This window comes from Strix uralensis, chromosome 17, assembly GCF_047716275.1.
Source record: "Strix uralensis isolate ZFMK-TIS-50842 chromosome 17, bStrUra1, whole genome shotgun sequence".
Lineage (NCBI taxonomy): Eukaryota > Metazoa > Chordata > Aves > Strigiformes > Strigidae > Strix > Strix uralensis.
The window spans coordinates 6056025-6083600 of NC_133988.1; the positions used below are offsets into that span (position 1 = coordinate 6056025).

The 27576-nt window shown below is 43.8% G+C and overlaps 2 protein-coding genes across 14 annotated transcripts; one reads left to right on the forward strand and one right to left on the reverse strand.

The window, feature by feature from the left end:
• Positions 1-1059: 1059 nt before the first annotated feature.
• Positions 1060-26071, reverse strand: C17H12orf43 (chromosome 17 C12orf43 homolog). Of its 13 annotated transcripts, XR_012631252.1 has the most exons (11): positions 25906-26071; positions 25364-25409; positions 24434-24532; positions 23688-23761; positions 23276-23366; positions 22506-22874; positions 21738-21790; positions 15410-15491; positions 10819-10931; positions 8682-8871; positions 1060-3081 (listed from the first exon to the last, which is right to left on the reverse strand). XR_012631252.1 is itself a non-coding variant. In XM_074886737.1 (7 exons), the coding sequence occupies exons 1-6, from the start codon at positions 26033-26035 to the stop codon at positions 22529-22531; spliced, it is 786 nt and encodes a 261-aa protein (XP_074742838.1). In that variant the 5' UTR covers positions 26036-26071; the 3' UTR covers positions 1060-3081; positions 22506-22528. The 13 variants fall into 13 exon arrangements, 1 of the variants encoding a protein (XP_074742838.1); XR_012631251.1 differs by lacking the exon at positions 21738-21790; XR_012631247.1 differs by lacking the exon at positions 21738-21790 and having other exon boundaries at positions 22155-22874.
• Positions 4510-20408, forward strand: HNF1A (HNF1 homeobox A). Its single transcript, XM_074886735.1, has 10 exons — positions 4510-5108; positions 12001-12200; positions 13113-13299; positions 13594-13832; positions 14619-14776; positions 16416-16617; positions 17869-18060; positions 18340-18461; positions 18751-18892; positions 19459-20408. The coding sequence occupies exons 1-10, from the start codon at positions 4774-4776 to the stop codon at positions 19584-19586; spliced, it is 1905 nt and encodes a 634-aa protein (XP_074742836.1). The 5' UTR covers positions 4510-4773; the 3' UTR covers positions 19587-20408.
• Positions 26072-27576: the final 1505 nt, after the last annotated feature.

Below are 27576 nucleotides of genomic sequence, written 5' to 3' on the forward strand. Positions count from 1 at the left end.
AACAAAGACTACTAAATAAAACGTAAATGGGGTATATATTTGGAACATTAAACCCATGTATTCAAGTGAGTCCTTTCCCACTGAGATACTCAGGGTTTGCACAAATAGCTGAAATCCAACCCTACTAAAACAACATATAAATGACAATTATCTCAGATTTTTCACACTCCTGTGTGCTATTTGGGACTAAGCTCCCAATGCACAAATAATAATCAGTTTTGGTACTTGTGTAGCTTTCTCTTCCCCAACCAGAGAAATAAGGGTGAACATTATAATAATAGTTCTCACATTTCAAGGAAGGGATGATGTTACTGTCATTCAGGCCAATAAAGCATTTAGCAGTCTCAGCAGGAAGAACAGTAAAATGGTAAAGAATTATTAAAAGAACCATTTCTCTGTGTTTCTTTTGCCAATGGCAATTTTATCACTATATTCAGGGAACTATACAGGCTCCCTCTGCTAGCACTTCTATCATAAATATATTAAGGGTTTTTTTCCTTCTCTGTGTGCTCCTCGAAGCCACATTACATTGGCTTTATCCCAGCAAATTATTGTATTTTTCATCATGTACACTTAACAATGGATATAATTCATGAAATGAAAACAAAGGTAAAGACAATGTTGATACAAGTCAGGCTTCGGGAGTCTATTCTGCCTTCCATTCTGTTCACAGGACTCTGCTGTTCATTACTTTGGTTTTGTCCTTGTGTAATAAGCAGAATACAGACCAGTAAGTCTAAAATAAGAATCATGTTCCTATTTATACTTTCATGCAGTCGTTCTCAGTGTTAAGTAATCCACTTAATTAGTAATTCAACTTCTTTGTTACATGTAGGGGAGAAGGGATTACATTGGAACTGTTAATCAAGACAGGCTATTATTTACCAATAAAATAGACATCCTTGCCTGGAAGGATATTGGAGAATGACAGGAATCCAGTTTTATGAGATAGCTTTCACACAGTGTTATCAGACTGTCTGCTACTTCAGGAGAGAAGAAAATAATTTTTAAAAATGCATAGAAGTTGTATTTAAGTGTAAGTAGGACAATGCAAAGTAGTTGAACATGTTTAAATAATATTTATTAAATTTGCCATTAAAATAAAATAGAAATCAGACTTCTTGTGATTACTAATTGATATATTTCTCCAATCTGCATCCAAACTGATTTGTTAATGTAACATTGTTCCTGTGCCTGCTATTAAGCTGACCAGTTTAATGTTGTAAAGCTGCTTACATCTTGTCAATGAACCACTGAATTTGAGGGGTCTCAACTACCATATTAGTTACACCTAAGGAAAAACAAGCAATTCTGCAGGAAAAAAAAACCAACACAAAAACAGATACCGCAAACATGAGAAAAACAAGGAGGTATCTCTCAGTGTCTTCAAACTTCAAAAGTTTCCCCTATCACAATTACCAAGATCCCATTAGCCAGGGTGACCTGAGAATCAAGTCATGGCCCAGGAAATTGTTGCAATTAAGGAAATCAACATATACTAAGCATTGATAATAGATGAAAATGGGGTATAGCAAAACCAATACCTTTTTTTTCCAGGTATTTATCCTCAAGGCAAAATCCCTGAATACAATTCAGTTACAGGAGAATGTTGTCTGGATTATGGCACTCTCCAATTTAGCTCTTCCTCTACTACTAAAACTATAATCTAGCTAGTCTTTGCAACTTCCACCCTTGACCTCTGCTATTCTTATTATCTCACAACTGCATATTGCAGCACTTGTGATAATCTGAGAAATACGGTATTGCAATCCTTAGTGCCAGGGTATAAAATAGGGGTGCTGGCTAATCCGCAGCAGGAGTCTCCTTCCTGCTTCCCAAATGTTGTCTGACTGCTAGCAATTTATAACATTCAAGAAACACTGAAAAGCTTGCTGGTTTTCCTGCACTGAAGAATCTAAAATACTTAATGGAGTGCTGAACCATTCATTAGCACAGTCTGGCAGGTTACAGTGAATGTAAAGTTGACAGTGCAGGAGTTTACTTCTTGTGTTATTAATTGTCCAGGCTCCTAGAGTTTAAAATGGACAGTTCTAATAGACCAAGGGAAAAAGCCCTTCAGGATAAAGTGATAGAGAATATTTACCTCTTCCTCAGTGTCTGAAAGGTTTCCATAACCAGTTAAGGATTTTCCACATGGCATCCAGTTATAGCATTCAGTGAGGTCCTAACATACAAACAGATGTTCATTTCTGGTTTTATAGACTTCGAAGTTCACGGGTTTCAAGACAGGCTATTTTAAAAGCCCCTGCAGCTGAAGGTCTTCAAGGCAAGCAGAAGCAGCAGCAACAGGACTTCTAGGTGCATAAGGAATTTGTGAAACCACACAATACAGACAGATAATTTGTTGCTATGTTTTCTTTACAGTTTCCCTTGACAAATACTGCTGTTCTTTGTCTAAACTTAATGGTTTGCGTCCCCATCCCCCCTCAAGCATTCAACAGGTGTGTATATATATATACTTATAGAACATAGATAGGATGATCTTTTAAACAAGAACAGTGGTAATATCTGCCATCTTAGTTTAGGTAAAAGAAATTGCAATGCCAAAGACAGACAGAAATAAGTAACACAGTATGACAGAATCTTCTCTGTCACATATTGCAGGAGGCCCACAGTCTGTTGTCTCTCTTTGCAAAGTCCTTGAATTATAAAGACAAACTGTGTCATGGCTGGATACTGTAATTACAATTGACAATTACAGTTATCAGCCAGTATTGTTGTCATGTCTACCGGGGGGGGGGGGGGGGGGGGGGGGGGGGGGGGGGAATTAGGAAAACTGTAATAAAAAACATAGAAATTGTATTAAAACATTGACAGAACAATGCCAAAAAAGTTCACCATTCTTTAAATAATCTAAGAATATGAAAAAAAATCTTTAGAAACTAAAGATGTCATTTTACATTCATGTTCACATGAAAATTTCTTACATTAAACATTTTTACATGGACTCCAAGTTGTTACTTCTTTTTAGCCATGCAAAGAGAGTCTTCTGTATCCATATGAGCTTCTTCAACTTGCTGCAGTGAGGACACCTGGTACTCTGGGTGCAGACGACATCCTCTGAAACAAAAGCTAACAGTTAACAACAGTCCTGGCTGAAAGAGTCAGCCCAGCAGCCCCACCACAGCTTGCTGTGCCTGGCAGGAGGAGGGCGTCCAGTCTGCAAAGGAGCTCCATCCTTCAGCTGCTGACTTAGCGTGTTCTCACAGGAGCCTGGAGAGCGCAGCTAATGGTGCCCACAAATGGAAAATGGGGCCCAAGGTCACTCTGCAGCATTGTCTTGGGACATTACCCAGTTTGGGGACAGTCCTACAAGGCTCCTCTTAGTTTAGGCTTGATGAGAGTGTATAGAGACAGGAAGCTGCCCGTAGGAAACCTCTGCTGAGACGACAGTTTTAAATCCTTCTCCTGTTGATCACACAAGGCATCATTTGCATGAGATGCTCGTGCATCAAGTCCACATGTGCACATAAAGTTATTTCCTACTTTAGCCAAAGTAGATAGATTGATTCATATATTTTCAGACCAGAAAAGACAATTTAGTCATAAGGACTCCCTGAGAACTGCACTAAGCGACTCCAGCTGAGCCAGCAAGTGTGTTTGAGGAAGTCACCCAACAGGTGGGAGCAGAACCTTAGAGCAGGGCTGGTATCAAGAAGGGATGGAGGCAGATGATAGATGGGAACCACAAGCCTGCCCAGAGCACTTCTCAGAAGAAGCAGGGCAATTGATCATAGGGCAGGGACTTTCAGCATGAACCAACGCCCAGGGCTACTCCTTATCATATGCTTGAATCACAAGCTCAGTGGGGCAAGCCCTGTAATCCCCCGAATTATGTCAGTACACTGCTCCTGCTCATCAGTTAAGCAATAAATATAGCAAGTTATAATGGAGGCACTAGTATTTGCATATCAAGATACCCAGCAAGCCAAAGCCAGAATTGAAAAAGTAATGTTACACTTGATGCTCTACCACAGAAGTCAGCTAGAGCTCCAGAATGTCCTCTGAGTCTTGGGAACATTCATCTAGATCCAGTGGTCACACTTCTCTGCTGGGGGGTTGCACAAAGGCTAGTGAAGCTGCCAGTGTGGCTTTCTCTCAGCCCAAAGCCTTTGGCAGGGGTTGAGACTGGCTGAACCTCACCACTGCCAGATCTCCGAGCAGGCTCTGCGATCTTCTGACAGCAGCACCTTCTCCTGAACCACGCGCAGCCAAACGCAACTCTTCCTTTTGGGTACTCCACCTCCTTCCTTCTCTAAAACTACTGGGGCCAGAAATAAGTCACACTTTTCCATCCTCATTTTCCTAGTTTTCTTTCCATAGCTTACTTTTCCATGCTACAGACCTTCTATCCCCTCATTCTACTCTCCTTCTCTCTTCTGCTTCCCTCCCTTTCCCCCTCCCCCTGCTTTCTCTCCCTCTGCACTTTGTGAACTGCTGCTGCAGTGCTGAAGTCCAAAGTTCAGTAACTTGCTAAGCACACAGATAAATATGAACCTTGGAGAATTTACATTGCTCCAATGTAAACAGATAGCCAAGGGTCCCTTTATCAGCACTGGCTCAGGACAGTCGTGGGGGGTCTGAAGTGGCTCAATTTTGTATTTTGTTTTTTTTTGGGGGGGCGTAAAGGCGGGAGGCTGTGCTGTGCCCACTCTCCTGACAGTCGAGCGTGTTACCTCAGGAACATGGTGTAGGGAAGCTGGAAGCAGGATAACCTGAAATTCAAATCCAAGAGACACCAGCCTGAAGACCATGGTCTCGAAGCTGAGTCATCTCCAAGCGGAGCTGCTGGGAGCACTGCTGGAGTCGGGGCTAACCAAGGAGACCCTGATCAAGGCGCTGAGCGAAGTGGAACCCTACGTGCTCCAGAGTGAAAGTCAGCGCGCTATCAATGCCCTCCAGACAGAGAAAGGGGAACCCTGTCCCGATATCCCCAACCTCCCCAACGGAATGGGGGAGTCCAGGTTATCGGAAGATGAAACCTCTGATGACGGGGAGGAATTTACCCCTCCAATAATGAAGGAGCTGGAAAACTTGAGCCCTGAGGAGGCTGCTCACCAGAAGGCTGTGGTGGACAGACTATTACAGTAAGGACAGATTTGCTGCTCTTCTTTGCTGCTTTCTTGCACTCTCCCTCTAAATCTCTTTTCCTTTCCCCTCCTGCTCAGTGTCCCTGGAATTCACAGTTAATCTAGCTGCACAGAGACAGTCTTCATCCATGCCAGGACTTACAGCCCCCAAACACCCCCAAATTCTTTATAAATGCTCAAACTTTCCTTTCATCTCACTTAAAATGCGCGAGAGCCATGGAGCCTAAGTACATGTTTGTTGTGCTTATATCACGAGGCTTTAGAATAGTCTGAGGCCTGTATAACTTGCATCTCTCCAACTGAATGTTAGTTTTTAGGATTTAAATTTTTAATAGTATTCACATTTTCAGTCATTAGAAAAACAAAAAAAATAAAGAAAAAATCTGGTCACTCTTAACTGGTGCTATATTTGCTTGAGGATGTATGGTGAAGTTGTAATATTTCCCTGCTATATTTAAGGAGATTAATATTGTTAATTTCACTGGGTTTTGCTATAGATTATTGGCCAAAGACAAACCAAGAGAACGTGTTCTTGTCATTCTTGCGAGTGCAAAGTTCTCCTGACTTCAGTGGGGATTTTTCTTGTAGAAAGAGCATACGCCAAATACATGTAGAAGTTAAAACCTGGGCAGAACACTCTGCTTCTACCATCCACTGCCTGTCACAACTGCAAGTACAATAAGCAATAAGCCTCATGACAGACTCAGAGAAACATTCACCAGGATTCTCATTTGGGATTCTTGCTGAGATATAATTCCCCTGGGCAATCTAAGAGGTCTGTCCAAGCAAGGACCAGGTTCATCCAACCAATCTATTAAAACAGAACCAGATTCTTGCCCATCTGTTTTGGGGGTATTTTGAAATTACAAGCTGATACAAGACAAAAAGACGTAGCAACATCCTGCACACAAAATCTTCACTAAAACTAAAATCCATCTAGAGAATTCCTCAGACTTTCTGATCACTCCCTTTCATGTGCAAAGGAAATTAACTTAAAATGTAACAACAAGAAGCAAACATCAAATCCCACCACAAAAGGCCTGAGCTAGAAAAACAGCATGACAAGGGTTAGCATTCACTGTAAATACTTAGGAGAAGAAAGCTCTCTGGCAGATTGAGAGTCAATGACTCTGCAGTACCCAACAGAGGAAAATTCACTGGATCAGCTCTTACCTGGGTGGGGAAAGCATTCCCAGTAATTCAGTCTTCTTTCTGGCCCAGGCTGTCGCTCATCTCTTCCCCACTTCCCACTCTGTCACATCTTTTAGTCTCCTCTGTTCCCTTCACCTCTCCCATTTCTTTTATGTATTTCCCTTCTCACTTTTGTCTCTGCTGCTATTCCTCCCATTTTGTTGTCTTCTTGGATAATTCTCTCTCTCCCTTCCACTCTTTTTCTTCCCCTCATCCTTGTCTCCTTCTCATCTTCCTGAGTCTGCGTACAGGTCTTGGGGTAGTTTGAGCCCAGTGGCACCGGGCGGGCCCTGGCTAGTTACTAATTATCCAATGGCTTTATTATTTCTCTTTTGTCTTATAAATTTATAGATGAAAAGACCCTGATAAGCTTTTTGATCATTAACTTCTGATGGTTTATCAGGTATCTCTCCACAAAGCAAGCCATGGAAGTTGGAGAAGAGCACCTAGCTTTGTCCCATTTTCCGTAATGAATGGGTGAAGCAGGACTGAAGTGCCATCCACTGTGATCTAAGAACAGACACACAGATGGAGGGAATTCCTTCCTGCCACCCTCACTTCAGCATGAATTCTGGTTTCCGATCCTCCCTGCCTTTCTAGGAGCTTGCTCCCAGTCTTTCTTGAGCTTACAACCAGCCTCAGCACAAATGTATAACCTCTCTTGCAAGCCTGCAATATTAATGTTTTCTGATGAACAGTCTCACATCTCTCTTGACAGTCAGCTGAGCAGCATTCCCATTTACAAATGGGAACTGAGGTACAGAGAGATTCTATCACCTAAAACCCTAAGACAGCACAGAAAGGACTGGACAAGAACAAGGATCTCCTAAACCTCATATCGAGTCTTAATTGCAAAGCTTTATTCTGCAACATCAGAGTTTTCTTTCATCAGTCCCCCATACCACAGGAGAGAGCAATTCACTTCTGCTGTTGAGGACAGTATGAGGGGACCAGAAGCCCCAGTTTCAGTAAAAAAATTATGAGTAAACTTATGGAGAAATATAATAGATCAAAATTAGTCAAGGTAAAATAAAAATAGTAGGAAGTCTATATTGACATGTTTCAAATTTCTGGTCAAAGATTTTAAAAAGCAGCTGTATGTCTGAGAAACTATTCAAAGCATCTGAACCAGTATCAGGGTTTGATAATATATAAGCAGTTGTAACCTACTAATAAACTTTTTTGGTTTTAAGAACAAACCTTTCCATTAATAGATGCCTAAAGGCATCTTAAAATTGTATTATAAGTATTGTAAGACAGGGCAGAACAGTCTATAATAGAAATCACTCCCAGCAATAGATAAAAGGCAGGCAGGCAAGAATCTCCATGCCCAGGGATTCCCAGTAAAACTTCAATGCTTGCAAAGCTATTTCAGCATCTACACAATGATTTCAAATCCAGAAACTAGATGGAGGCACTTCTGCCTTTAGGCAAAAGCTTCTTTGGGCATTATTAACAACTCCTGGTCTAATGCTGTAGACCACATTTTAACAGAAAGATTGACTTGTGGGCAGCTACTAGCGATACAAGAAAGTCTTTGCAGGACCTGCAGCCATTGCTTATAAAGTAGAATCAGGAAAGTGTCTGTTGCTAGGCTTTCCAGGAGCTGAAAAGGTAAAAAATGACAGAACCAAGAGACCAAGCATGTCCTCACAGGACCACTAAAGTTGAAACCAGTTTGGAAAGCACTAGTCAAACCTGAGTAAACCAGGATGTAGAGAAGATATACCCACACAACTAGGTATACCTGTGGCATTGATTAGATTTTTGTCCCTACAGAAAAAAAAAAAAAGCTAAAAGGCAGTTCAGACAAAGGCTTCTCTAGTGAGGAATTAACACCGCTTCATTTTGTCCTTTAATCTGTTTCACTGATCTTCCATAGATTTACAGTTTGAATAACAACATTCTTTCCCGATCACTCCACACAGAAAACAAATTGCATCTATGATAAAGAATAAATAACTCAGCAGGGAGATGGAGCTGCGTGGAGTAGTTTCCAGATATTCCCCGGAGTAGAGAGGCTACCTTGGGGGAAGGGACAGATCATACTACCACATGTACAGCAAATGGAGAGAGGTATAGCAACAATTCACCTGTAGGGCAAGGGGTGAAATTCCACTAGGAAAGAGAGAAATTGAGATAAGCAATAGATTTCCCCTGGAGGCAGGGATAAAAGCATGTTTTCCATGAGGAAAAAAGAAAACAAAGATATAATGATAAAGGTTCAGTCTTTTCCCCATGTAAGCAGTGTCTTAGAGTGGCTCTAGCTGGGGAATCTGGAGATGAAGCTGCCACACCCCTTTCATTTCCACATATAAACCAAGATGAGGCAAACCAGGCCAAGTTCAATAGAAAGGAACCCTGCCAGGATGGTCTTACCTTCCCTGCTCTCTGCCTAGCCCGGCTCCAGGCTGTGCACTGACATCAGTGAGGGTTGTCTAGCAGGCTCCAGAGAAAAGGGCCAGAGAATGGTCCTGAGTACTTCACAGCTCTGAACCTCTCTTTAAGCAAGGTCTGGTCCAAAGCAGCAATTCAGAACCCACCTCAGGGGAATGAAGGCTTCTCCTTCCTGAGAACAAGAAAGAAGGAGAGACACAGAGAATGAGGAAGAGGAGAGGAAAGAAACAAGGGGAAAAGAAAAGTCAGGAAGAGTGAAGGAGGGAGAAGGTCCCCTGAATGTTACATCTCCAGCTCTCTGGAATGGGTTTTCTTTAATGCTAACAACTTGATATTTACTTTCCATTTAAATTTGAGATGTTGCTATAAATTATCAACCAGCCTCTTGTTCCCTTTGAGTTTATAACTAACTACCTGGGTTACTTATTGTTCAGGTAACAAAAGGGAGGTGAAAACGCCCTTAAAAAGTGACCTCAGAACTAAGAAAATGGGAAGCTGGCACGGGGAGAGGACCCAGGCCCCTGTGGTTGAGATGAGCCAGGAAGAGGGGCTATGCTCAGACAGCAATAGGCAACTGACAGCAGGAGAGCAAGACTTAGAAGTAAGAACTGTGTGATAAGAATTTAGAGACAGAGATTAGACCTTGGAGAACAAGAAAGGAATGGGGAGACAGCTTCCATCTGGGAAGAAAGGGAAGCTAAAGAGCAGAAAACAGTCTTGGAGATAGAGAAGGAAAGCCTGAGCAAGGCAGACCCATTTCCACAGTTCTCACTCACTGAAGTAATTGAGACTTTAGTGCAGCTACAAACAGGAGAACTAGGTTTAGGGTGAAATCCTACCCTCTGACAGTCAATGACAGTCTTGCCGTCAGTGAAAGAGCAAAGGTTTCAACTTGTGATGTCTTAGTCAATGGTGAAGGCTCTGCAGGTGAAACTATGTATTTCGGCAATGGTTCATGCCAGGGTTCACCTGACCAACTGCCATCGCTTGTTCTGTGATGGAGGCTTGGGCCTAAAGGAATTGCTGCACTGATATTACCGCCTGTGCTTCGACAACGTACAGAGTAGCTAAAACTTCATATAACTGTCCTATGAAATCATACTGTACTAAAATCCCCCTGCACTGTTTTGCCTCACAAAGCTCCCTGCTTTGTCACAGAAGACAACAGAAAAACCACAGGGCTTTAACCACAGCGAGAAGAGACTCACAGATACTTCCTGCTTTATTCCTACCACAAAGAAGTGAGGATCTTGACAGGGGAGACAAAAGTGACTCATGATTGGGGTGCAGGAAGGAAATCAACATGTAACAGAGGTTTCCATCAGTGATAACACAGCCCTTCCTCTTCCCATCTGAGCCAGAACTCAAATCTAAGATGAGAGGTCAGAGCCTTTTCTCCTTTGTATAGGGACTTGTATAACAAATATAGGGTGCAGGTGCTGGCCAGACTATCACAGATACAAAGGGAGGAGACTGGTCCTTGGTTTGGACAGCAGGAGAAGAAAAAAGAAAAACACACCGAGGAAAGCAAAGCTTTCATAAGTTCAACCCAATTTGAGGCTTTTGAAAGACAAAGATGGTTAAGAAGCTAGAAAATAGAAGCCTCTATATAGCAAGCATCCCATCATAAAAGAGGAACAAATGTTCCTATTTTAAGAAAGCAGGTTCTTCAGAAAGCTATAACTGACACTGATTCTGTCACACTTTAACTGCAGCAGAGCTTGCTCCTTGGACTATCCAGCCACTGGGAGAGAGGCAGCAGGGGAACAGAGATAAGGGTGTTTGTACTGGGAGAACAGGTGTGGACTTTGTCCTCCTTATCACTTCGCAGCCTCTGGTAACCTCCCGAGTCAACAAAGCAATGAACAGTGCAGTTGTTACCTGTTGCTCAGACCCATGTGTTCTTGTGACACTTTCTGCACAACCCTAGGTACCTTTTTCCCCACCATTGCTCCTTTGGCTGGACGTGACACCAGTGTATTTCTACAGCATGCAAACCATTTCCACCAGACATTTCACACAGAAAGCACAGAAGGATGCTCTTTGTTAAAAGTGAACCAGAGGCTTTTCTGTAGAGAGGCTGCTGTGGTGCTTGGATCTAGACTGCCTGGTTTCATACCTTTATTTTTACTGTGATTTTCAGCTCTCATGAAATCAATACACACTATGAAGTCACAGTCACGTTTTCTCTATTTTCCTTAGGAACTTTAATGGATATTCTAATTGGAGATCCTAAAAACCAGAGATTCACATTCATTGTGAAATCCCAAATCAGATTAACTTCAAGTTTTGTGAGTAGGTCTCAAATAGGTCTATTCCCTCAGCTGTTACCCCTAAGGAGGGTGGTGATAAGAGGAATTAGTGGTTTGCCTGTTGTTCTTTATTGCATTTAGAAGCTTTGAGTGGATCTAGATATGAATCAGTGTGTTTGAATAACATGTAGCAGATGTGCAAGAACATAATTCTGGATGGCTTGGTGTATACATATGCATACATAGCTGTCACATCACAGTATAATGACAGCCTGTTTTCATTTCCTGAATCATTGCAAGGCAACCCAGTCTGGACCAGAATCAGGACATGAGCTAGGTTCAGCCTAATATCACAACCTTTTCTGGAAAATTAAGTAGACCTACCCAAAGCACCTATGCCTTAAAGAAAGGGGGAATAGAGAAGAAAACTTATGTACAGAAAAGGAAGAGAGAGGTCAACTCTGAAAACAAGAGAGATCTATAGTCATAAAACATCCAAGTGAAAACTGAAATGCATCATCACTTCCCTCCTCATACCATTTCTCACTAGCAGCAAAAATGCTTTACAGTCACATTACTTTCCAGCAGAAAGGTCCATTCCTTGCTCACATCACTGGTCAGCACCTTGTCATTTACAGATGACAACTGCCTAGACAGAAGAGCCCAAAACCTTGTATACAAATGAGCACAGACAGCAAAGAGTATGGCCACGCACTGGGAAATTCCCTTGCTAACCAGAGTCCCCTTCTAAGGGGATCAAAGTGCCCACAGAGAACAATTTAAAGGCAGCTAGTGCTGTATCTTCTGCACTTCATTTCTAATACCATGCAGTTTTTACCCGGAATGCAAAGTCAAAACTGAACAAGGTACCAGAGAGGAACAGCCTTCCCTTATGCAGCCAGCTAACACTGGCCTCCCCAAATGCAATGGTGATGACTGACATGCAAGGCACACCTCAGGAGGTACTAGTGCACTTCCTTAGAACCCAGGTCTGCTGAGTGCAGCTGTTTGATCTCTCTCTCCTGAGAAGTGTTTTCTGCTCCTTCCAGAGAGGATCCCTGGCGAGTAGCAAAGATGGTGAAATCTTACCTCCAGCAGCACAACATCCCTCAGCGGGAGGTGGTGGATACTACTGGTCTGAACCAATCTCACCTCTCACAACACCTCAACAAGGGCACTCCCATGAAGACCCAAAAAAGGGCAGCCCTCTACACCTGGTATGTCCGCAAGCAGCGAGAGGTGGCTCAGCGTAAGTATGGCAACAACTGTTCTCCTGTCTCAATTTCATAAAGGCCTCTGTTCTCCCTTGCTAATCCTCACTCCCTATTTTTATCAAGGAAAAATGGAAGGAAAAGCCACTTTCACTGGAAGCTTAGAGAAGTCTAGTTCAGTATTCAGTGGTGAGGTGAACCAAAGAGTACATGAAAAAACACCCCCTTGTGAAGCAGCCTGCAGTCACCCACCATTTGGCTAGAGAGAAGCAAATTAACACTCTCCATTTGCATTTAGAGTTCCGCACCCATCCTCAGACTAAAGTAGTGTAGTGGACAGATGACAGACAGAACTTCTGCCCGAGAATGACACTTTTGCAATTTCACCTAAAGCAACAGTTCCTCTAGCTGCAAAAAGCATTAGGTTACTGTACTCAGTGCAAAAAAAACCCCACTGTGGGCTATCACCTCATGTGAAAAACCACTGTGGACTAACTGCCTCACACCTTCTAAGCCCCTTCATCACAGATACCCACTGGGAACCCATCCCTGCAGCATGCACTTCTACATTCATGAGCCTGTCTGGAATCTGTCTTTACTTGATTTTGTATTGGTGGGTTACAACTCAAAAGAGACATTTGGCCTTTGGATGGTTTTGGAAAGTAGGACTCCAGTCATGCTTAAACTCAGCTGCATTTGCTTTCACTACTCCAAGGTGGGAGCCGAGACACAATGCATGCAAGGACAGGTAAATATGGCCCTGCTAGGAACATCTTACCAGTTTTAGCAGATCATGGAACTTTATTTCCACCCCATTTAGATTCAGCCCTCCATCTTGTATGAGATATTCTCTAAAGGTAAGCTGCATTGGGCCCACTAGACACCCAAACAGACCAAACTATTGGAAATGCTTCCAGAAAGCAAATTCCCTTGCCCCTTTGTGCCTGCAGAATTCACACATGCTGGCCAGGGTATCCTGGCAGAGGAGCCCATGGGAGATGACCTGCCCACCAAGAAGGGAAGAAGAAACCGCTTTAAGTGGGGTCCTGCCTCACAACAGATCCTGTTCCAAGCCTATGAGAGACAGAAAAACCCCAGCAAAGAAGAGAGAGAGGCACTGGTAGAAGAATGCAACAGGTAAAGATGGGTGTCTGGTTTGAGGAAGAGGGGCACAGCAGGGCCTCCATGTTCTTGGTGTTTGCTAGCGCCTACGAGAGGATGTCACTGCTGACACCAGCCACGTTTGAATGAAATGCCACAGCTGAGCATTCACTGTCCACAAAGGATCAGTAATGTCTCATGTCTTGCTATACCTGGCAGGATCCTTCCACACAGTGTGCCAGACCACAGCCACTTTGGGGCTGAGAACTTACTCTGTCTCTCTGACTAAGCCTGGCTCAGCTAAGCTCTCCTTGTGCTTTCCCTCAACAGAGCAGAGTGTATTCAGAGAGGTGTTTCCCCATCTCAGGCCCAAGGACTGGGCTCAAACCTGGTGACAGAGGTCAGAGTTTACAACTGGTTTGCCAATCGCAGGAAGGAGGAGGCTTTCCGGCACAAGCTGGCCATGGACACCTTCAGTGGACCACAGCCCACCTCTGCTCCCCCTCTAACTCCTCACAACTCCTCCTCCCTCCAGCCACCATCTGCTCTCTCACCCAGCAAAGTTCATGGTAAGGAGCAACCAGAGGGAGATCTGAAAGAGGCATGGGTGAGCCTACCCAAACTCAGTCACCAAAACTATCTTCCAAGTCCACCCCTTTAGGAGGTGAATCTACAGACAGAAAAAGCAGACTTGCTACAAGGGAAGAGCACCAGAGAGACCATATCTGAATGAGGAGAGTGGCTAGAGTAACAAGGGTGACAAAGTTCAGTAACAAAACTTTCAGCCAAATCTCCTCACTTACTCTTTGCCATCCTGCACTCCCTCACGGCTGGCAGGCAGCAATCCCCTTTCAAGGAGTCATCCACTGACTGCCATCACAAGTCAGTTCTGTATCCTTTCACTCATGTGTGTGCCAGCTACTCCTTTCAATACATATCAGCACCATCAGACATCTTGACTGAGTTTTAAGGCATCAGGAAAAGTCATTCTCCATCCAAAAGAGCAGACCTTTTTCAGCTCTGTAGGCCATTTGGGAAGAGATGACCTCACTGAGATTGTCTCCTCCCTATACCCATATCCAAAAGGGAGGTTTCTAGTGAACCCTGCTTGCTCCCTGCAGCACACAGAGCCATACCTTAAAGTCAGTATTTAAGGAAGCAGCTGCACCAAGTTACAGAGGAAAGCCAGGGCAGGGTGGCGAGAACGCCTGTTCTCCTGGTTCCCCTACTACCCACCTTGTCTCTGTCTCAAATATCTAAAGGCAAGTGCCTGCAAAGGAAACTGAATTTAGTGCTTACCAAAGTTACTCAGTTTCTCATTTCTGACAACCAGTTTCCCTCCTGTTGTGATGCAGGAGTGAGGTACAACCAGCAGCCAGCCAGCGAGGCAGAGTCCTCCAGCAGCAACCACCATGGGAACAGCTCCATGGTGACCACCCAAACCATCCTGCATCAGGTTTCTCCCCCTGGACTGGAGCCCAGCCAGAACCTACTGAGCACAGACACTAAGCTGGTAAGTGTTGTATACTTAAGTTCTGGTGACTGGAGGACATCAGGTCCTCTGCCTGTGGTGACAACATGGACTATTCAGAAGTAGTTTATTCTAGAATACTCTTAAAACCAGCTTCTTATAGAGAAGCCACTTTGCACTGACCATGTAACACAAGCAGTCTCAAGTGCCCTCTAGACTGCTGGTGATTGCAGGTATTAGATCAAAACAGTCTATTCTGAGAAAACAGAGCTCAAGGTATGACATGACTTCCTTCTTCCCAGGAAACCCCGTTCTCTCCTCCTTTCCCCAGCAAGATTCTCATCTCCAACTCTCATTTGAGCTTACACATCAAGATATTTGATCAGACACCAATGGGATTAACAGAACAGAGACCCATACTCAGATCTATATTACCTGTAAAAAATTAAGCCCAACAGTCTGTACACGGCACATACCATTGAGACATGTACCGCATATCTAGATTGTGGCAATCTGCCTTCTCAAAGTAAATTTCCTTTTGAGATCTGACTACACCTTTTCCCACATAATTAACAATGAAGCATTAGAACTACATGACTGATCATTTTCAGTTTGCACATGTTCCCTTGCTTACAGGGAATGAGTTGGTAGAAGTTTGCATTAGTGCATACTGACCTGAGGCAAAGTTAAGTTCACTAGAAACGAATATGATTTAAATCTTGTCAGTCACTCACTTTGCTGGCTTTCTGGTCTCTTCCTGAATTAAAAAAAAAGTCTTTCATGAGATGCTGAAAGTCTTCTATAGCTGTCTTATAAATTTATATCAAAGTGATTTGTCCCACGTTAAACCTGTTGGTGCTTACTCTTACTAAAGATTCCTTACAGCTTTTTGTCTGAAGGGAGGAAAAAAAAAAGTATAATATAAAGCACTGAACTTTCTCCATCAGCCAGATGATTAGAATGCTTTTTTGCTGTTCCACAGTACTTCAGCCACAGGTCTCTAAAGGGCCTTGCAAACTCAAAATCCCATTAGAGCATAGACACAGGTTATATGGTTCATTTTAGAAGCTGAGAAAACAGTCAAGTTATTACATTTCTCTGACTCAAGGACAGACTGAATCAGCAAGACACACGAGCACAGAACAGTTCTGTTCTATCTAACAGGTACTTTTCCTCACTAACAGCAGGGAACTGCCACGTAACGCACCCTGGAGAACATGCTGTATGAGAAAAAAGTTTAAGGAAGCTTTTCAGCAACTCCTTTAAAATCTGAATCCAAAAACTCACTGGCCACCAAAAGACACTTGCTGGGAGAAAGGAAAGTTACAGGCATTTCTCAGAAGAAGAGATGAACAAGAAAAGAGGAACTCCTGGATTCTGTGCTGGTTTCCCTATAGAGAATGCAGTGGGACTAATCTCATTCTTGTTTGTAAAACCCTTACGATTTCTTAAATGTGAAAGAACTAAATCAGCAAGGATTTACTCTTAGTATTTCAACAGCTGACCTTTGCTAGTTAATTGATGAGCACAGGGAAACTGCAGACAAGCAAATGTGAAGTCCTTCTAGTTACCAAGGGGCCAGAGCAGGCAGGAAGAGGGAGAAGGACATTTGTCACAGGTTTGGGACTCGCCATGCTCCACCTGCTGCAGATGGCATTTTCATGGTCCTTCTTTCACACAGGTCTCAGCTCCTGGAGGAACGCTCCCTCCTGTCAGCACCCTGACTGCCTTGCACAGCCTAGAGCAAAATCCACATCCACTGAGCCAGCAAACTCAGAACCTTATCATGGCATCGCTGCCAGGCGTTATGGCAATTGGAGCTGGTGAGACCTCATCCCTGGCACCAGCATTCACCAACACAGGTGCCTCCACCCTGGTGATAGGTGAGTAGTGTTCTGTAATGGCTCTGCTTATCAGGATTCAGATGAGGAGCTACCTGTAATTTTTAGAATTACCTGCCTCATTTTCAGAGACAGAAGCACTAAGTTGGCAGCGATGCTCACCTGGGGAAATTGTCACAAACACTAAGGATCTTCAGCAGCACTACTTGAAAGTACTAATGGAATTAAGGGACACATGTTCCTTATTCATGTTCACACAAATCCACATCTTAAGAGCAAGGGACTTTTGCAATCTATTCCTATGCCAATATTTTGTTTTGCTGCTCTGCATCTTCCCAAATATAAATGTAATACTTCTTTAAAACCATGAAAATTGAAGCATGTTGACAGTGCTTAAAAGACAAAACATCCTGTTCTATTTCCTGCAAACAGCAGCATATGCCTTTGGAATCCACAGCAATAATTACTATTTTTTTTAAATATATTTTTCACTTTGACATCTTTTCTGGACTTGTAGAGCTTTCTTTTCATTCCAAGACTAGTCTACTGCCAAAGTGCATCTCATTAGGTAAAGGAAAATAAAATGTATACTCTCCTCTTACATTTTCTTCCCAGGAAGAAAGAGGCCTTATTTTGTTCCATGGTGACAGCTGTGAACTAATTTCCATTTCCTCATTTATACCCAAGATTATGATACAGATTCTAATTCTGTGCAAACAAAAATAAATTGCTGATTTATAGGAACAGGGTCTGGACAGTTGTGAGAAATCAGTAGTACCTTCTACCTCTTCCTCCCTGGTCCAAATTCCATAATTTGGCAGCCCAAGCAAAATGAGCTTGAAGTCCATTGCATGTGGCTGGACAGCTATAGCATAGTTCCCTCTGTTGCCAACAGCTTCGTAAGAAAAGAATAAAATGAACTGGACACTGAGATGATGCTCTGAGTTTACCTCTGAGCAAGCCCTTCCCAGTGGAACTCTGTATCAGGTTATCACTAAACTGGAAGGTGATCTATACCGGCACACAAGGATGTGTGCAGGAACACACTGGAAGTCAGAGGTGGTTTTATGGTACCTGCCTGCACTATACATTTTGCACACTTCCACTTTGTTTTCACAGGCATGAACTCAATTCTTAATCACAGATAACAAATAGAACACCTGAAAAGCAGGATCCAAAAATCACCCTGCAACAACAAGCCTGCCATGATGATTATTTCAGATGGCCTTATTGCAGAGTGTCACACTTCTCCCATAGTGTGTGACACTACTGTCATCAGTCCTTGTTTTTCAGGCCTGGCCTCAACCCAGCCCCAGAGCGTACCTGTAATAAACAGCATGGGGAGCAGCCTCACTACCCTGCAGCCCGTCCAGTTCTCCCAGCAACTGCACCCATCCTACCAGCAGCCCCTCATGCAGCAAGTCCAGAGCCACATCAACCAGAGCCCCTTCATGGCTACCATGGCCCAGATACAGAACCCTCATGGTAAGAACATGGACTCATTTGCTCAAGCAAACCAACCAACCAACCCACTCTGTTCTGGACCATTTGCTGGGTCCTTGGGCTTGCAGCACTATTTTCCTCTTCTATTATTGTTGCTCTAATTATGAAATTATTTTTCTATTGCATTCATCTCCCTGTCCCTCCACTCCCACCATTTCAGAGACAAACAACAGGTCCACATGCATGAGGAGAACAGCTCAGCCAAACTAGTCTCAGGCAAAGCTCCAGCATCCACATGATCTTGTTTTCTTTCATGCACAGCTCTCTACGGCCCCAAGTCTGAAGTGGCCCAATACACACATACAGGCCTCTTACCACAAACCATGGTGATAACAGATACAGCCAATCTCAGCGCCCTGACTAACCTGACACCAACTAAACAGGTAACACCTTTAGCACATGCCTTTGTTCCCCCACCTTAGAACTGCACCAGTCTGCAGGGAGCTCCTTGCTTGTCAAAGAGTTTTTGGGGGTGTGATCTATGCCATCCCAGCAGGATGATCTTCCTTATCTCCTCACCTTGCTGGTACCAGCTGCAATACTGGAGGCATTAGAGCAAGCTCTTCGCTACATCATTAAGGAGGATTTAATCTCCTTGGAAACAGCACCTGCTCACTCTTCTCTGTTAGAAGGGATGTAGAAACCAGGCACTGGTAACTTTCTTTTCTCTAGGCATTCACATCTGACTCAGAGACTCACACAGAGTCTGGGATGCACACGCCAGTGTCACAGGCACCAACGATACATTTACAGAACCAAGACACAACCATCCAGCACCTTCAGCCAGGCCCTCGCCTCACCTCAAGCCCTGCTGGTAAGAGCAGCAGCCACTATTATCTTAAACCACATATTGCCTAGTTTCTGTCACCAACACTGTAAAATTCAGTTAGAAAGTGATAACTGGGACTCACTATTCTCTAAGGGGGCTCTACCAGTGTCTGGGGGGGGTTGAAAGACAAGGAAAAGATTCGAGCACAGTCTGTATAAGGCCAGAATGTGGAAATGGGACCCTTCTTCAGAATCCAGAGAGTAAAATAACCTTAAAAATATTGACAAAATCAGTATCCACAAGTATCCAGTCCTCTGGGCAGTTTTCAGGGCAGAAAAGCCCAAGACTCCCTCACAAAGAGACTCCAGTTGGATCTTCCCAGTTCTAAGAGAACAACTAGGACATTCACAATCAACTAGAATCCTCAGAACTGAAATCTCTGAAGGTTGCAGCCCTCAGTGTTTTCAGACTAGCTGTGAACCTAAGCTAGGTATATAACGGCATATGAAACAGAAGAAGGACTTATGCCCCTATGCCAGGAGAGGTCAGTCATGCTAGAAATGTGTGTGCAGTGAAAATTTGTACTTAACTTCTGCCTGTGCCTTTGACAGTGTCCTCCAGCAGCCTGGTGCTGTACCAAAGCTCTGACTCTGCCAACAGCCACAGTCAGCTGCTGCCATCCACTCACAATGTCATCGAGACCTTCATCTCCACGCAGATGGCATCCTCCACTCAGTAATCAAGACAACTAGCTCAAGGGTGACTGCCATGACCAACCTGTCAGGTGCAACTCCAACTGTGTTTGCCAGCACTGTCACCACTGCCTTCCCCAGGAAGGAAAGGCTGCTGTGCTCAGCCGACCTCCAGCCCCTACTGCCTCAAACAAATCCCTTACTCAGCTGCCTCCGTGAGAAAAGATGTCTCAGGCTCAAGACAGAAGCCATGGAAAGGTGATACTGGCACTGCTAAAAATCTACTGTCCCACAAAAAAACAAACCAACCCAAACGCCAGGAGCCAGCCTAGAATGACCAGGCATCCTTTTATGGCTGTCCAAGAAGGAATCCCATCAAGATAGGGATCTGAATACAATATGGCAAAAATGCCAGGGCGTGGATGGGACTTTCATTCTGCTCAGCCTTCATCAAGCTGGGCCTGTACAAACCTGCCAACACCAGACTAAGCCACACAGGAAAGAGTAAAGCTAAGCTGCCAAAGAAGGGACACCACCTTTAAAACACTCACCTCCTTTGCTGTAAAGAAGCACCAGTTGGAACTATGAGAAATAATATTATCTTGGAGGCAAGAGTGGGAGAACCTGGTTCCTGACTTTGCAACAAAAATCACTAAGAAACGGATTCAGAAACAGCTTGGCACAAACCTGTCAGTATGGGATCACTGACTACAAGCTACAAATCCTCTAATTAACTACAAAAATATGAAACATTCTCAGTTAAAAATGACCTGCTCTAAAATCATGCTATCCTAGTGGAAATGGCTTGGTTATTTTTGATATAGCTCTGCTTTGTTTTAAATGCAGAAATTAAAGTTTAACAGCAGCAAGGAGATTCCAGTTCTCTGCATTAACCATGTGGATTCTCATCTTGTGAGTCTTGCTGAATGAGCTGGGGCATGGCATGCTGCCTGACACCGCACAGCACCTGGGAGGCTCCCATGCTCCACACAGAGCAGCGGTTCCTTCAGGTGTTCTCTAGAAAGATGTCAGCTTGGACTTATTTTACAGAATGCAGTTCATTCTTAGCTTCCCTGTAGGCTGGCTTCTGTAGTTCTTGATATGCAAATAGTTACCCTGGGGTCTAAGAGTCTTACTTGCACTAAGTGAAGGTTTTTAGCCCTAAGGATCTACTTATATAATTCCTCTTCTAATTATTTCTCTATTTACCCTCAATGTTCCCATCACTGATATGTCACTAGCCAGACATGAAAAAAGCCCCAATTAACAAGTTTTTGTCTTTGTGACCAAAACAGAGCTATTCTTTCAACTGTGAAATGGACGAAAGTCCTTGACACTAGAGTGTGTTCAAAACTTTTAAAAGATTAAGATACAAGGGAGAATTAATAAAGAAAAAGCCCAACAGTGAACTGTTCAGTGACCATATCTGGAAATTTCAAAGTTGCAGATGTCCATTACAGTTTTTATTGTTAAGAGCTTCCTCTAGATACCATCAACCATCAGAGACTAATTTCAGTAACCAGATTCTCCAAGGAATTTTATCCTAGAATTTGTTTCCTAATCTCCCATGTGCATCAGTTGCAAAAACATATAACTTCCAGTTATCATAAAAATAATCATCATAAAGCAAAGTCAAAAGGTAATGTTTAGACCACTATGCATATGAAACCCCAGGTGCTAGCTTCACTATATTTAACTGCCCATAAGACAAGTAACTTCTACTGGCACATTCAGTTAGATAAGACAATTTTCTACTTAGCTTTTCCATTTTTGGATGCCAACTGTGGTTTATTGATTAGAAAACAGCAAAGATCTTACAGTAGGAAAGAAAATATCTTGGGTTTTCCCACACTCAAAAAGTAACAGTTCATTATTTTGGTTTCTCTAATCTGGCTTTCTGGTCTCCTGAATAGGGCAAATAAATTAGAGCTACTGAAACTCGATAATCTTAAAAACAGAAGAAGATTATTTATCCAATAAAAGGTCATTTCCTGAAATACTGGGACTGAAGTATAAGCGGACTAAGAGCCATACAGAAAACTACCAAAACCCACTGTATTTCAAAGAGACTAAAGTCATAATCAACCTAAATCAGGAGTGAAGCACAGCAAATTTAAGTTAGGCTTAAATCCTTCCTGTAGCAATTTCATAGCATTGATCACCAAGCAACTAAAGAGCCACCTTCAGCCATCTATTACCTGTGCTGGGGGAGCCATGTGAATGCAGCAAGAGAGCCACTGTTGTACAAAACCTGCCAAATTAAATAAGTCTAATAGTGTAGTAGAATTTAATAACAACAAATGCCATGAAAAAACTATACATGAAAAGAAATTTCAATGGACACAACCTAAACAGAACTACCTGTTTATAACATCCCTGAAATAAGCTCACCGCACACACTGTTTACATGCGGGGGCCCTGGAGAGGTGCAGATTACAGAGGGATTAGTAACATGGCAGGTTTCAACAACAGATTGTTATGATGATGACACGAAAAAAAAAAATAAGAGGGCCCTGATATCTGACAGGATGCTTTTGATAAATGAGTCTCCTACAGCCTGGAGCTATTCTTAGTAGGCATCTAGGAGGAGGCAAAGAGAAAAAGGAGTTGATCACCTGTTGCCATGTAAACCAAATTCAATTCATCTTATACTTTCTCCAGGACACAAGATTTGGCTTCATGATGTGAAGGACGGACCAGGAGGGATGCAGTTATGATTACATCCCTCCGTCACGCAAGTCTGTGTGCAGTATTTAATCCTTTTACGCTAGGTCTGCATAAGCAGCAGCACAGTGTGCTAGGAGAACAATGTTCCCTTCCCCGAGGGATGCCAACAACATAGGAAGTCACTTAATTAGACTCTCAGACCACTGAGCTTTTAGAACAGCTTTGCCAATTAATTTTCCCTTATCTGCTGCCACTCTTGTTCTTTTTTTTTTCTAGCATCCTTCATCCATCATAATCACCTGCCATTTGCAGAGCAAAGTCTTCATTCTCTTTTTTTCTTCTTTTTCTTCTTCACAACTCCTGGTAACACTGAGTTCTGTGTACGATTGCTGTCCTGTCTCTCATGCTGTCCATTTACAGACACCAACTGTGGCAAATCTTTGCAGATCTGGTCACACTCTGCTGGGTCTATTATTTTCTCTTGAATATTGTTCTCTCCCCTAATTTTCTTTTTCTTCTTTTTTTTCTGGCTGTGCTCTACATAACCCTGACTCTGATCTCGGCTGGAATCCTGGGCCAGTACAGGAATAGCACTTTGCTTCAGAATGTCTGCAGCTGACACAGCAGCCTCCTGGTACCTTTGCCACTCTTGGTCACTGTCCATGTCACTGGAAAGGTAACAAAAGGAAAAGAAGTTATGTTACACTTTTGCCTTGAATTCACCCAAAGCACAAACAGGAGAGCAATCTAAGATGAGAACACCTGATAAACACCCAGTGGCTCTGGGACTCCAATACCTAGAGTTAGCATTTAACCAGTTTGAAGGCCAAGGTGTTTTTTTACACATTCTAGAAGGGGAAGGAACATCTCATCTCCCATAAACATTTCTAGTTCCCTGGCACTAAAAAAAAAAGAAACAAACAAAAAATCTGATCTAGTCAAATATAGGAGTCATAAATACATACTTCTTAAGCTCCTCAGCTTCTTATTCCCTTGTGAGAGTCACAGCTGCCTCTGAAATGTGGGATTCAGTAATACTTCAGTAGCAAAGCAGCTGACAACACCTCACCTGGAGCTAGATGGCTGTCTCCTCCTTGCTGCAGGGCAAGGCTCTGATTTCCCACAGTCTCCTGGGACAGAAGAAGAGAAGAGGCGAAAACCTAAAATACGTAAAGGAGAATTTTAGCCACAACATAAAACAGAAGTGAACAATCAACAGCAATTTCTCTGGGAAGCCTCACTGCTGTTATTGTATTGCTATAGAGCTTGACAGCAATTATTTGGGACTCTCTGGAAGGACTTAGGGCACAGAGATCACAGCTCCAAAGTAACAGCCTTCACAGATGCTAAAAGAAATTCTGTTACAAAGGCTTATTTAGTTAGTTGTGTGTACAACTGGCAACGGACAGGATCCATCCCACTTGTCATCATTTAACTAACAACGTTCCAAAACAGCCACAACGGCCATGACAAGAACTCACCATCATCCACAGAGTCAGACTGTTGCACAGAAGTTTGTGAAGGTCCTGATGAGTCCTTCAAGACAGTGATGAAACTAAACAGAAAACCCCCGTCAGATCTCAGGCAGGTTTGTGCAAACTGAGATAAAGTTGGGTATTTCTAGGGAAAAAAGACTATAGGGAGATGTTACATAGCTCCTTACTTTTTTCTTAGTGAAGCTGTCTCACCTCCCTGCTCTCAGAGCAGACCATGACTTCTCTCCTTAGCAATGCATGCCACAAGAATGACTTAAAAACAGCTAAAGCCAACTCAACACCAGGAATTCTAGTTCTCCAGGGCCATATTTACACAATAAAGACAAACAGAGGCAGCCCAGTCAGAGGCATACTGCCAGCACAACCCTGAATCAGTATTGGTTTGGGTTGTAAGAATAAATGAAAGCTTCTCATGCCAGCTTTTAAATTATGAAAGTGCTAAGGCACCCAGATACTACTTTTTCCTCCCCACAACACATTCACCACAGAGGCAAATGGAGACAGGCAGTGCTGCACAGGGAGTCTTCATCAGAGGGGCACGGCACATGGGCCAGGTTAGCTCACAGAATATTGGAACTTAGCAATAAATACAGGAATGAAGGAGACAAGTGAAACATCTTCTCCTCTGTTTCCAGGTTGCACTCAGATTTTGAATTTCCTGGGTTTAGCACACGAAAGCGTCAGTGTAGTTGACCCACAGAACAAACATTTTTAGTATTGCATGCCAATACCTGTCTAGCATTGCTCCTAGTTTCTTTGCAACATGTGCTCTGAACTCTGGTGTTGTCTGTAGCTCATTTCCATCCTCATCATGACTGTTCACCTCACGCCTGTTTAAAATAAGAATAATGATTATCTCTTTCCAGGCCAATAACATCTGGTGCTCTCACCCAAACAGGAGATAAGGGACTATAAAACCCCCTAGCCTCTAGTAATCAATTCATACTTGATAGGGAAGACTGCTAAGAAAGATGGAAGATAGCTCAGTAGTCACAGTTCCGTTCCCGACAGAGCTATACATTATTTAGACATCTCCATCATAGTGAGTAATTGGATGACTTTTCTCATTGAAGTAGCCTACAAAAGCAAATAAATGATGTCAGGACAGCCATTCCCTTGCATGTAGTTCCCATGTATGTTGCCACAATTCATGCAAAACCTGACCCAGAAGATGATTTTATTAATTTGTCTGGCTGCCAACCTTTGAAACTGAGCCTACAGAAGTGCTGTATCACCTCCATTGCTAGGCTCATAATTCAGGTGTTGCTTTCCATCTGATGAGCATTTTCATTTGCAATTACAACGTTTTTTGAAGAGAAATAATTTTTTTTTTATACATAACCATACTAATTCCTTCATGAGACACTTGCAGAGTTGGGAGCTTTCTGATACTTGGAACTAGTGCTGTAACTGACAGCAGTAATAAGTTTTCAACTTCTATATTCCACCGCTACTTAGAGGGATAAGACATGTACTTGAAACACCTATGAGATTTTTCAGATTTAAGCATCATTTCAGATTATGGTTGGACTAACTCCTAAAACAGAATAGGCCCTTCCAGTCAGAAGTATCACAAGTGATTAACTTTAAGTAAAACAAATACAACATACATTTGTTTTTTCTTCAGTGAAACATAAGTCTGAAATCAGAAGAAAAAATACCTTAGGCTAGGCTGAGTGAGCTGTAACCGTTCCTTTTTAAAGCCACCTACCAAAGGAAGAAGTAAAGGCAAGTTTAAAAGACCTGTGACCAATACTTCTTTAATCCCCCTTCCGGCACATGTGATTTTATAGTATAAAGAATCATGCCTGAAAAACAATCCACGCCCACCTTCGGGGGAAAACAGTTACGAGGGGAAAGGGAAACTTCCCGTCGGCCTGGCTGCAGCAGACAACGTGCCCGGGAAGGGGCTCTGGCCCCGGCGGGAGGCCGGGCATCGCCATAGCACCGCCGGCAGCGCCGGGCCGAGCCCCCCTCCCATAGCCCCACCTCGGCTCCCCTGGGCGCCGGCGACTCCCGAAGCGGCCCGGCTGTGACACCGGCACCGCGGCAGAGAGGTTCTGCCGCCTGACCACCGCTCCCCCGGGACAGCCCGGGGCAGGAGGAGCTGCGGAAGGGCTCGGCCCAGACTGCGGGGAGGGGAGAGCGGGACACGCCGCCACTGCGGCGGGAGAGCAGAGCCTAGCTGGCCGCCAACCCTCACCGCCATGCATCTCCGCCCGCACCGCCGCCTGCGCGGCGCAGTCCCAGGCGGCCTCCCGGAACCGCGCTGCCGCCTCGCCGCTGCTGTCCGAGTCTGTGTCGAGGTTCGAGCTCCCCCTGGGCGCCGCCATCTTGAAGGCGCGGCAGCCGCGGGGCACGCTGGGCGCTGTAGTGGGGCCGGCCGCGGAGCATGCTGGGGGCTGCAGTCCAGCGGGGCAGCCTCCCACAAGATGTCCGCGGCGGGGCCGCCCCCGGGGGCCGCCATGGGCATTGCCGAAGGCGGTGTCTTCACTTCTTCGTGAAAGAGGCCGGGTGAAGGCTGCGCTCACGGGAAAAGCAGGGGGGCGGGCGGGGCGGCAGCGGCGTGCTGTGGGCTGCAGGCCAGGTCTTCCCAAAACACAAGAAAGCCTGGGAACGAGCGTATAAATGGAAGGAACCATGAGGAACTGAGTGTCGTACACAGAATTGTGAGATACCGTGAAAAATAAATATTTATGCTGGATATTTGTACCAGCCTCCAGAGGAGAGCAGGGCAGACGGTGCTGCTAGGTGTTGGTGCCAGTGCTGCCCGTGCTGAGAAACCCCAGGAGGGCAGTGAGGGGACCGGGGCGGCCCAACTGCTGTTTCCCACTGCCTGTTCTTTGGGTTTGTGCTACCTGGAACAGCGGTGCCCATCGGTGGGAAATTGTTGAAAGTAAACATGACTTGTTTGAGCATCCATCTGTTGGTGGACAGCCTCCTTTCACGTGTGCTGTACAGGAAAATATCTTGACATTTCTCAGATGTAACAGCTCACACAAATTAAGAGTGAAAAATACCAGTGATACCAGAAAGCCCATACTGCTTTTGTGTTTGTAGAGAAAGAGAGAATACTTGGCATTAAAGGATAAGGATGTGAAAGGAGCAAGCAACTGTAATAAAATTCTCAGCATTTTATCACATTTTGTGAGATGGTAATTTCACTACTTCAGAAATACTGACAGCACTCAAATTAAGTTTTTGATAGAGAGTCAGACGTTCTTATGTTGTAGACAGCTCAAAAATCTTCTACCTCGAAAGCATGAGATAGGATGGGATCCATCTGCTGTAGGAAGTTATCTTTCAAAAGCAGGTAAGAAAAGATACTAGACACACAAGATTCATTAAGATATGTAAACTGTATCAGGCAAAAAGCATCTAATATCTCCACCTCTGGCAGGGGAAAGAAAACATGCATCTCCTCTGCCTGTGCCTTTTGCAGCTGCTTTGTCCATAAATATGGAATAACAAGTTCCAAGGATAACAAATTGACCTCTAAAAAGGCATTAAATCTTTAACTCAAAAAACCTGAAGATTGCATGGGAGATGTTCTATTAATGCTCTTAACCAACATGCCTTGGTGGATCTTTCATCTTGACTTAACAATACTCTTCTGGCCATTTCCTTCTAACTGGCTGTTAGACACATGGGGGTTTCTATAACAGATTGTGACCATGTTTCGGCTCGATTATTTGCCTTCACAGATGTCAAGCACCAGATGCTTCAAAGCATGTTTAACTCAAGCAGATCAGGCACATTGCAGTGTGCTTATGGGCCTACTCTTTGAAATATGGCAGTTTCCAGAGATACGATCCAGAAAAAAACCAGATGGATGCATGTCACATACCAGAAATAGCTGTATAGTCTCCCACCT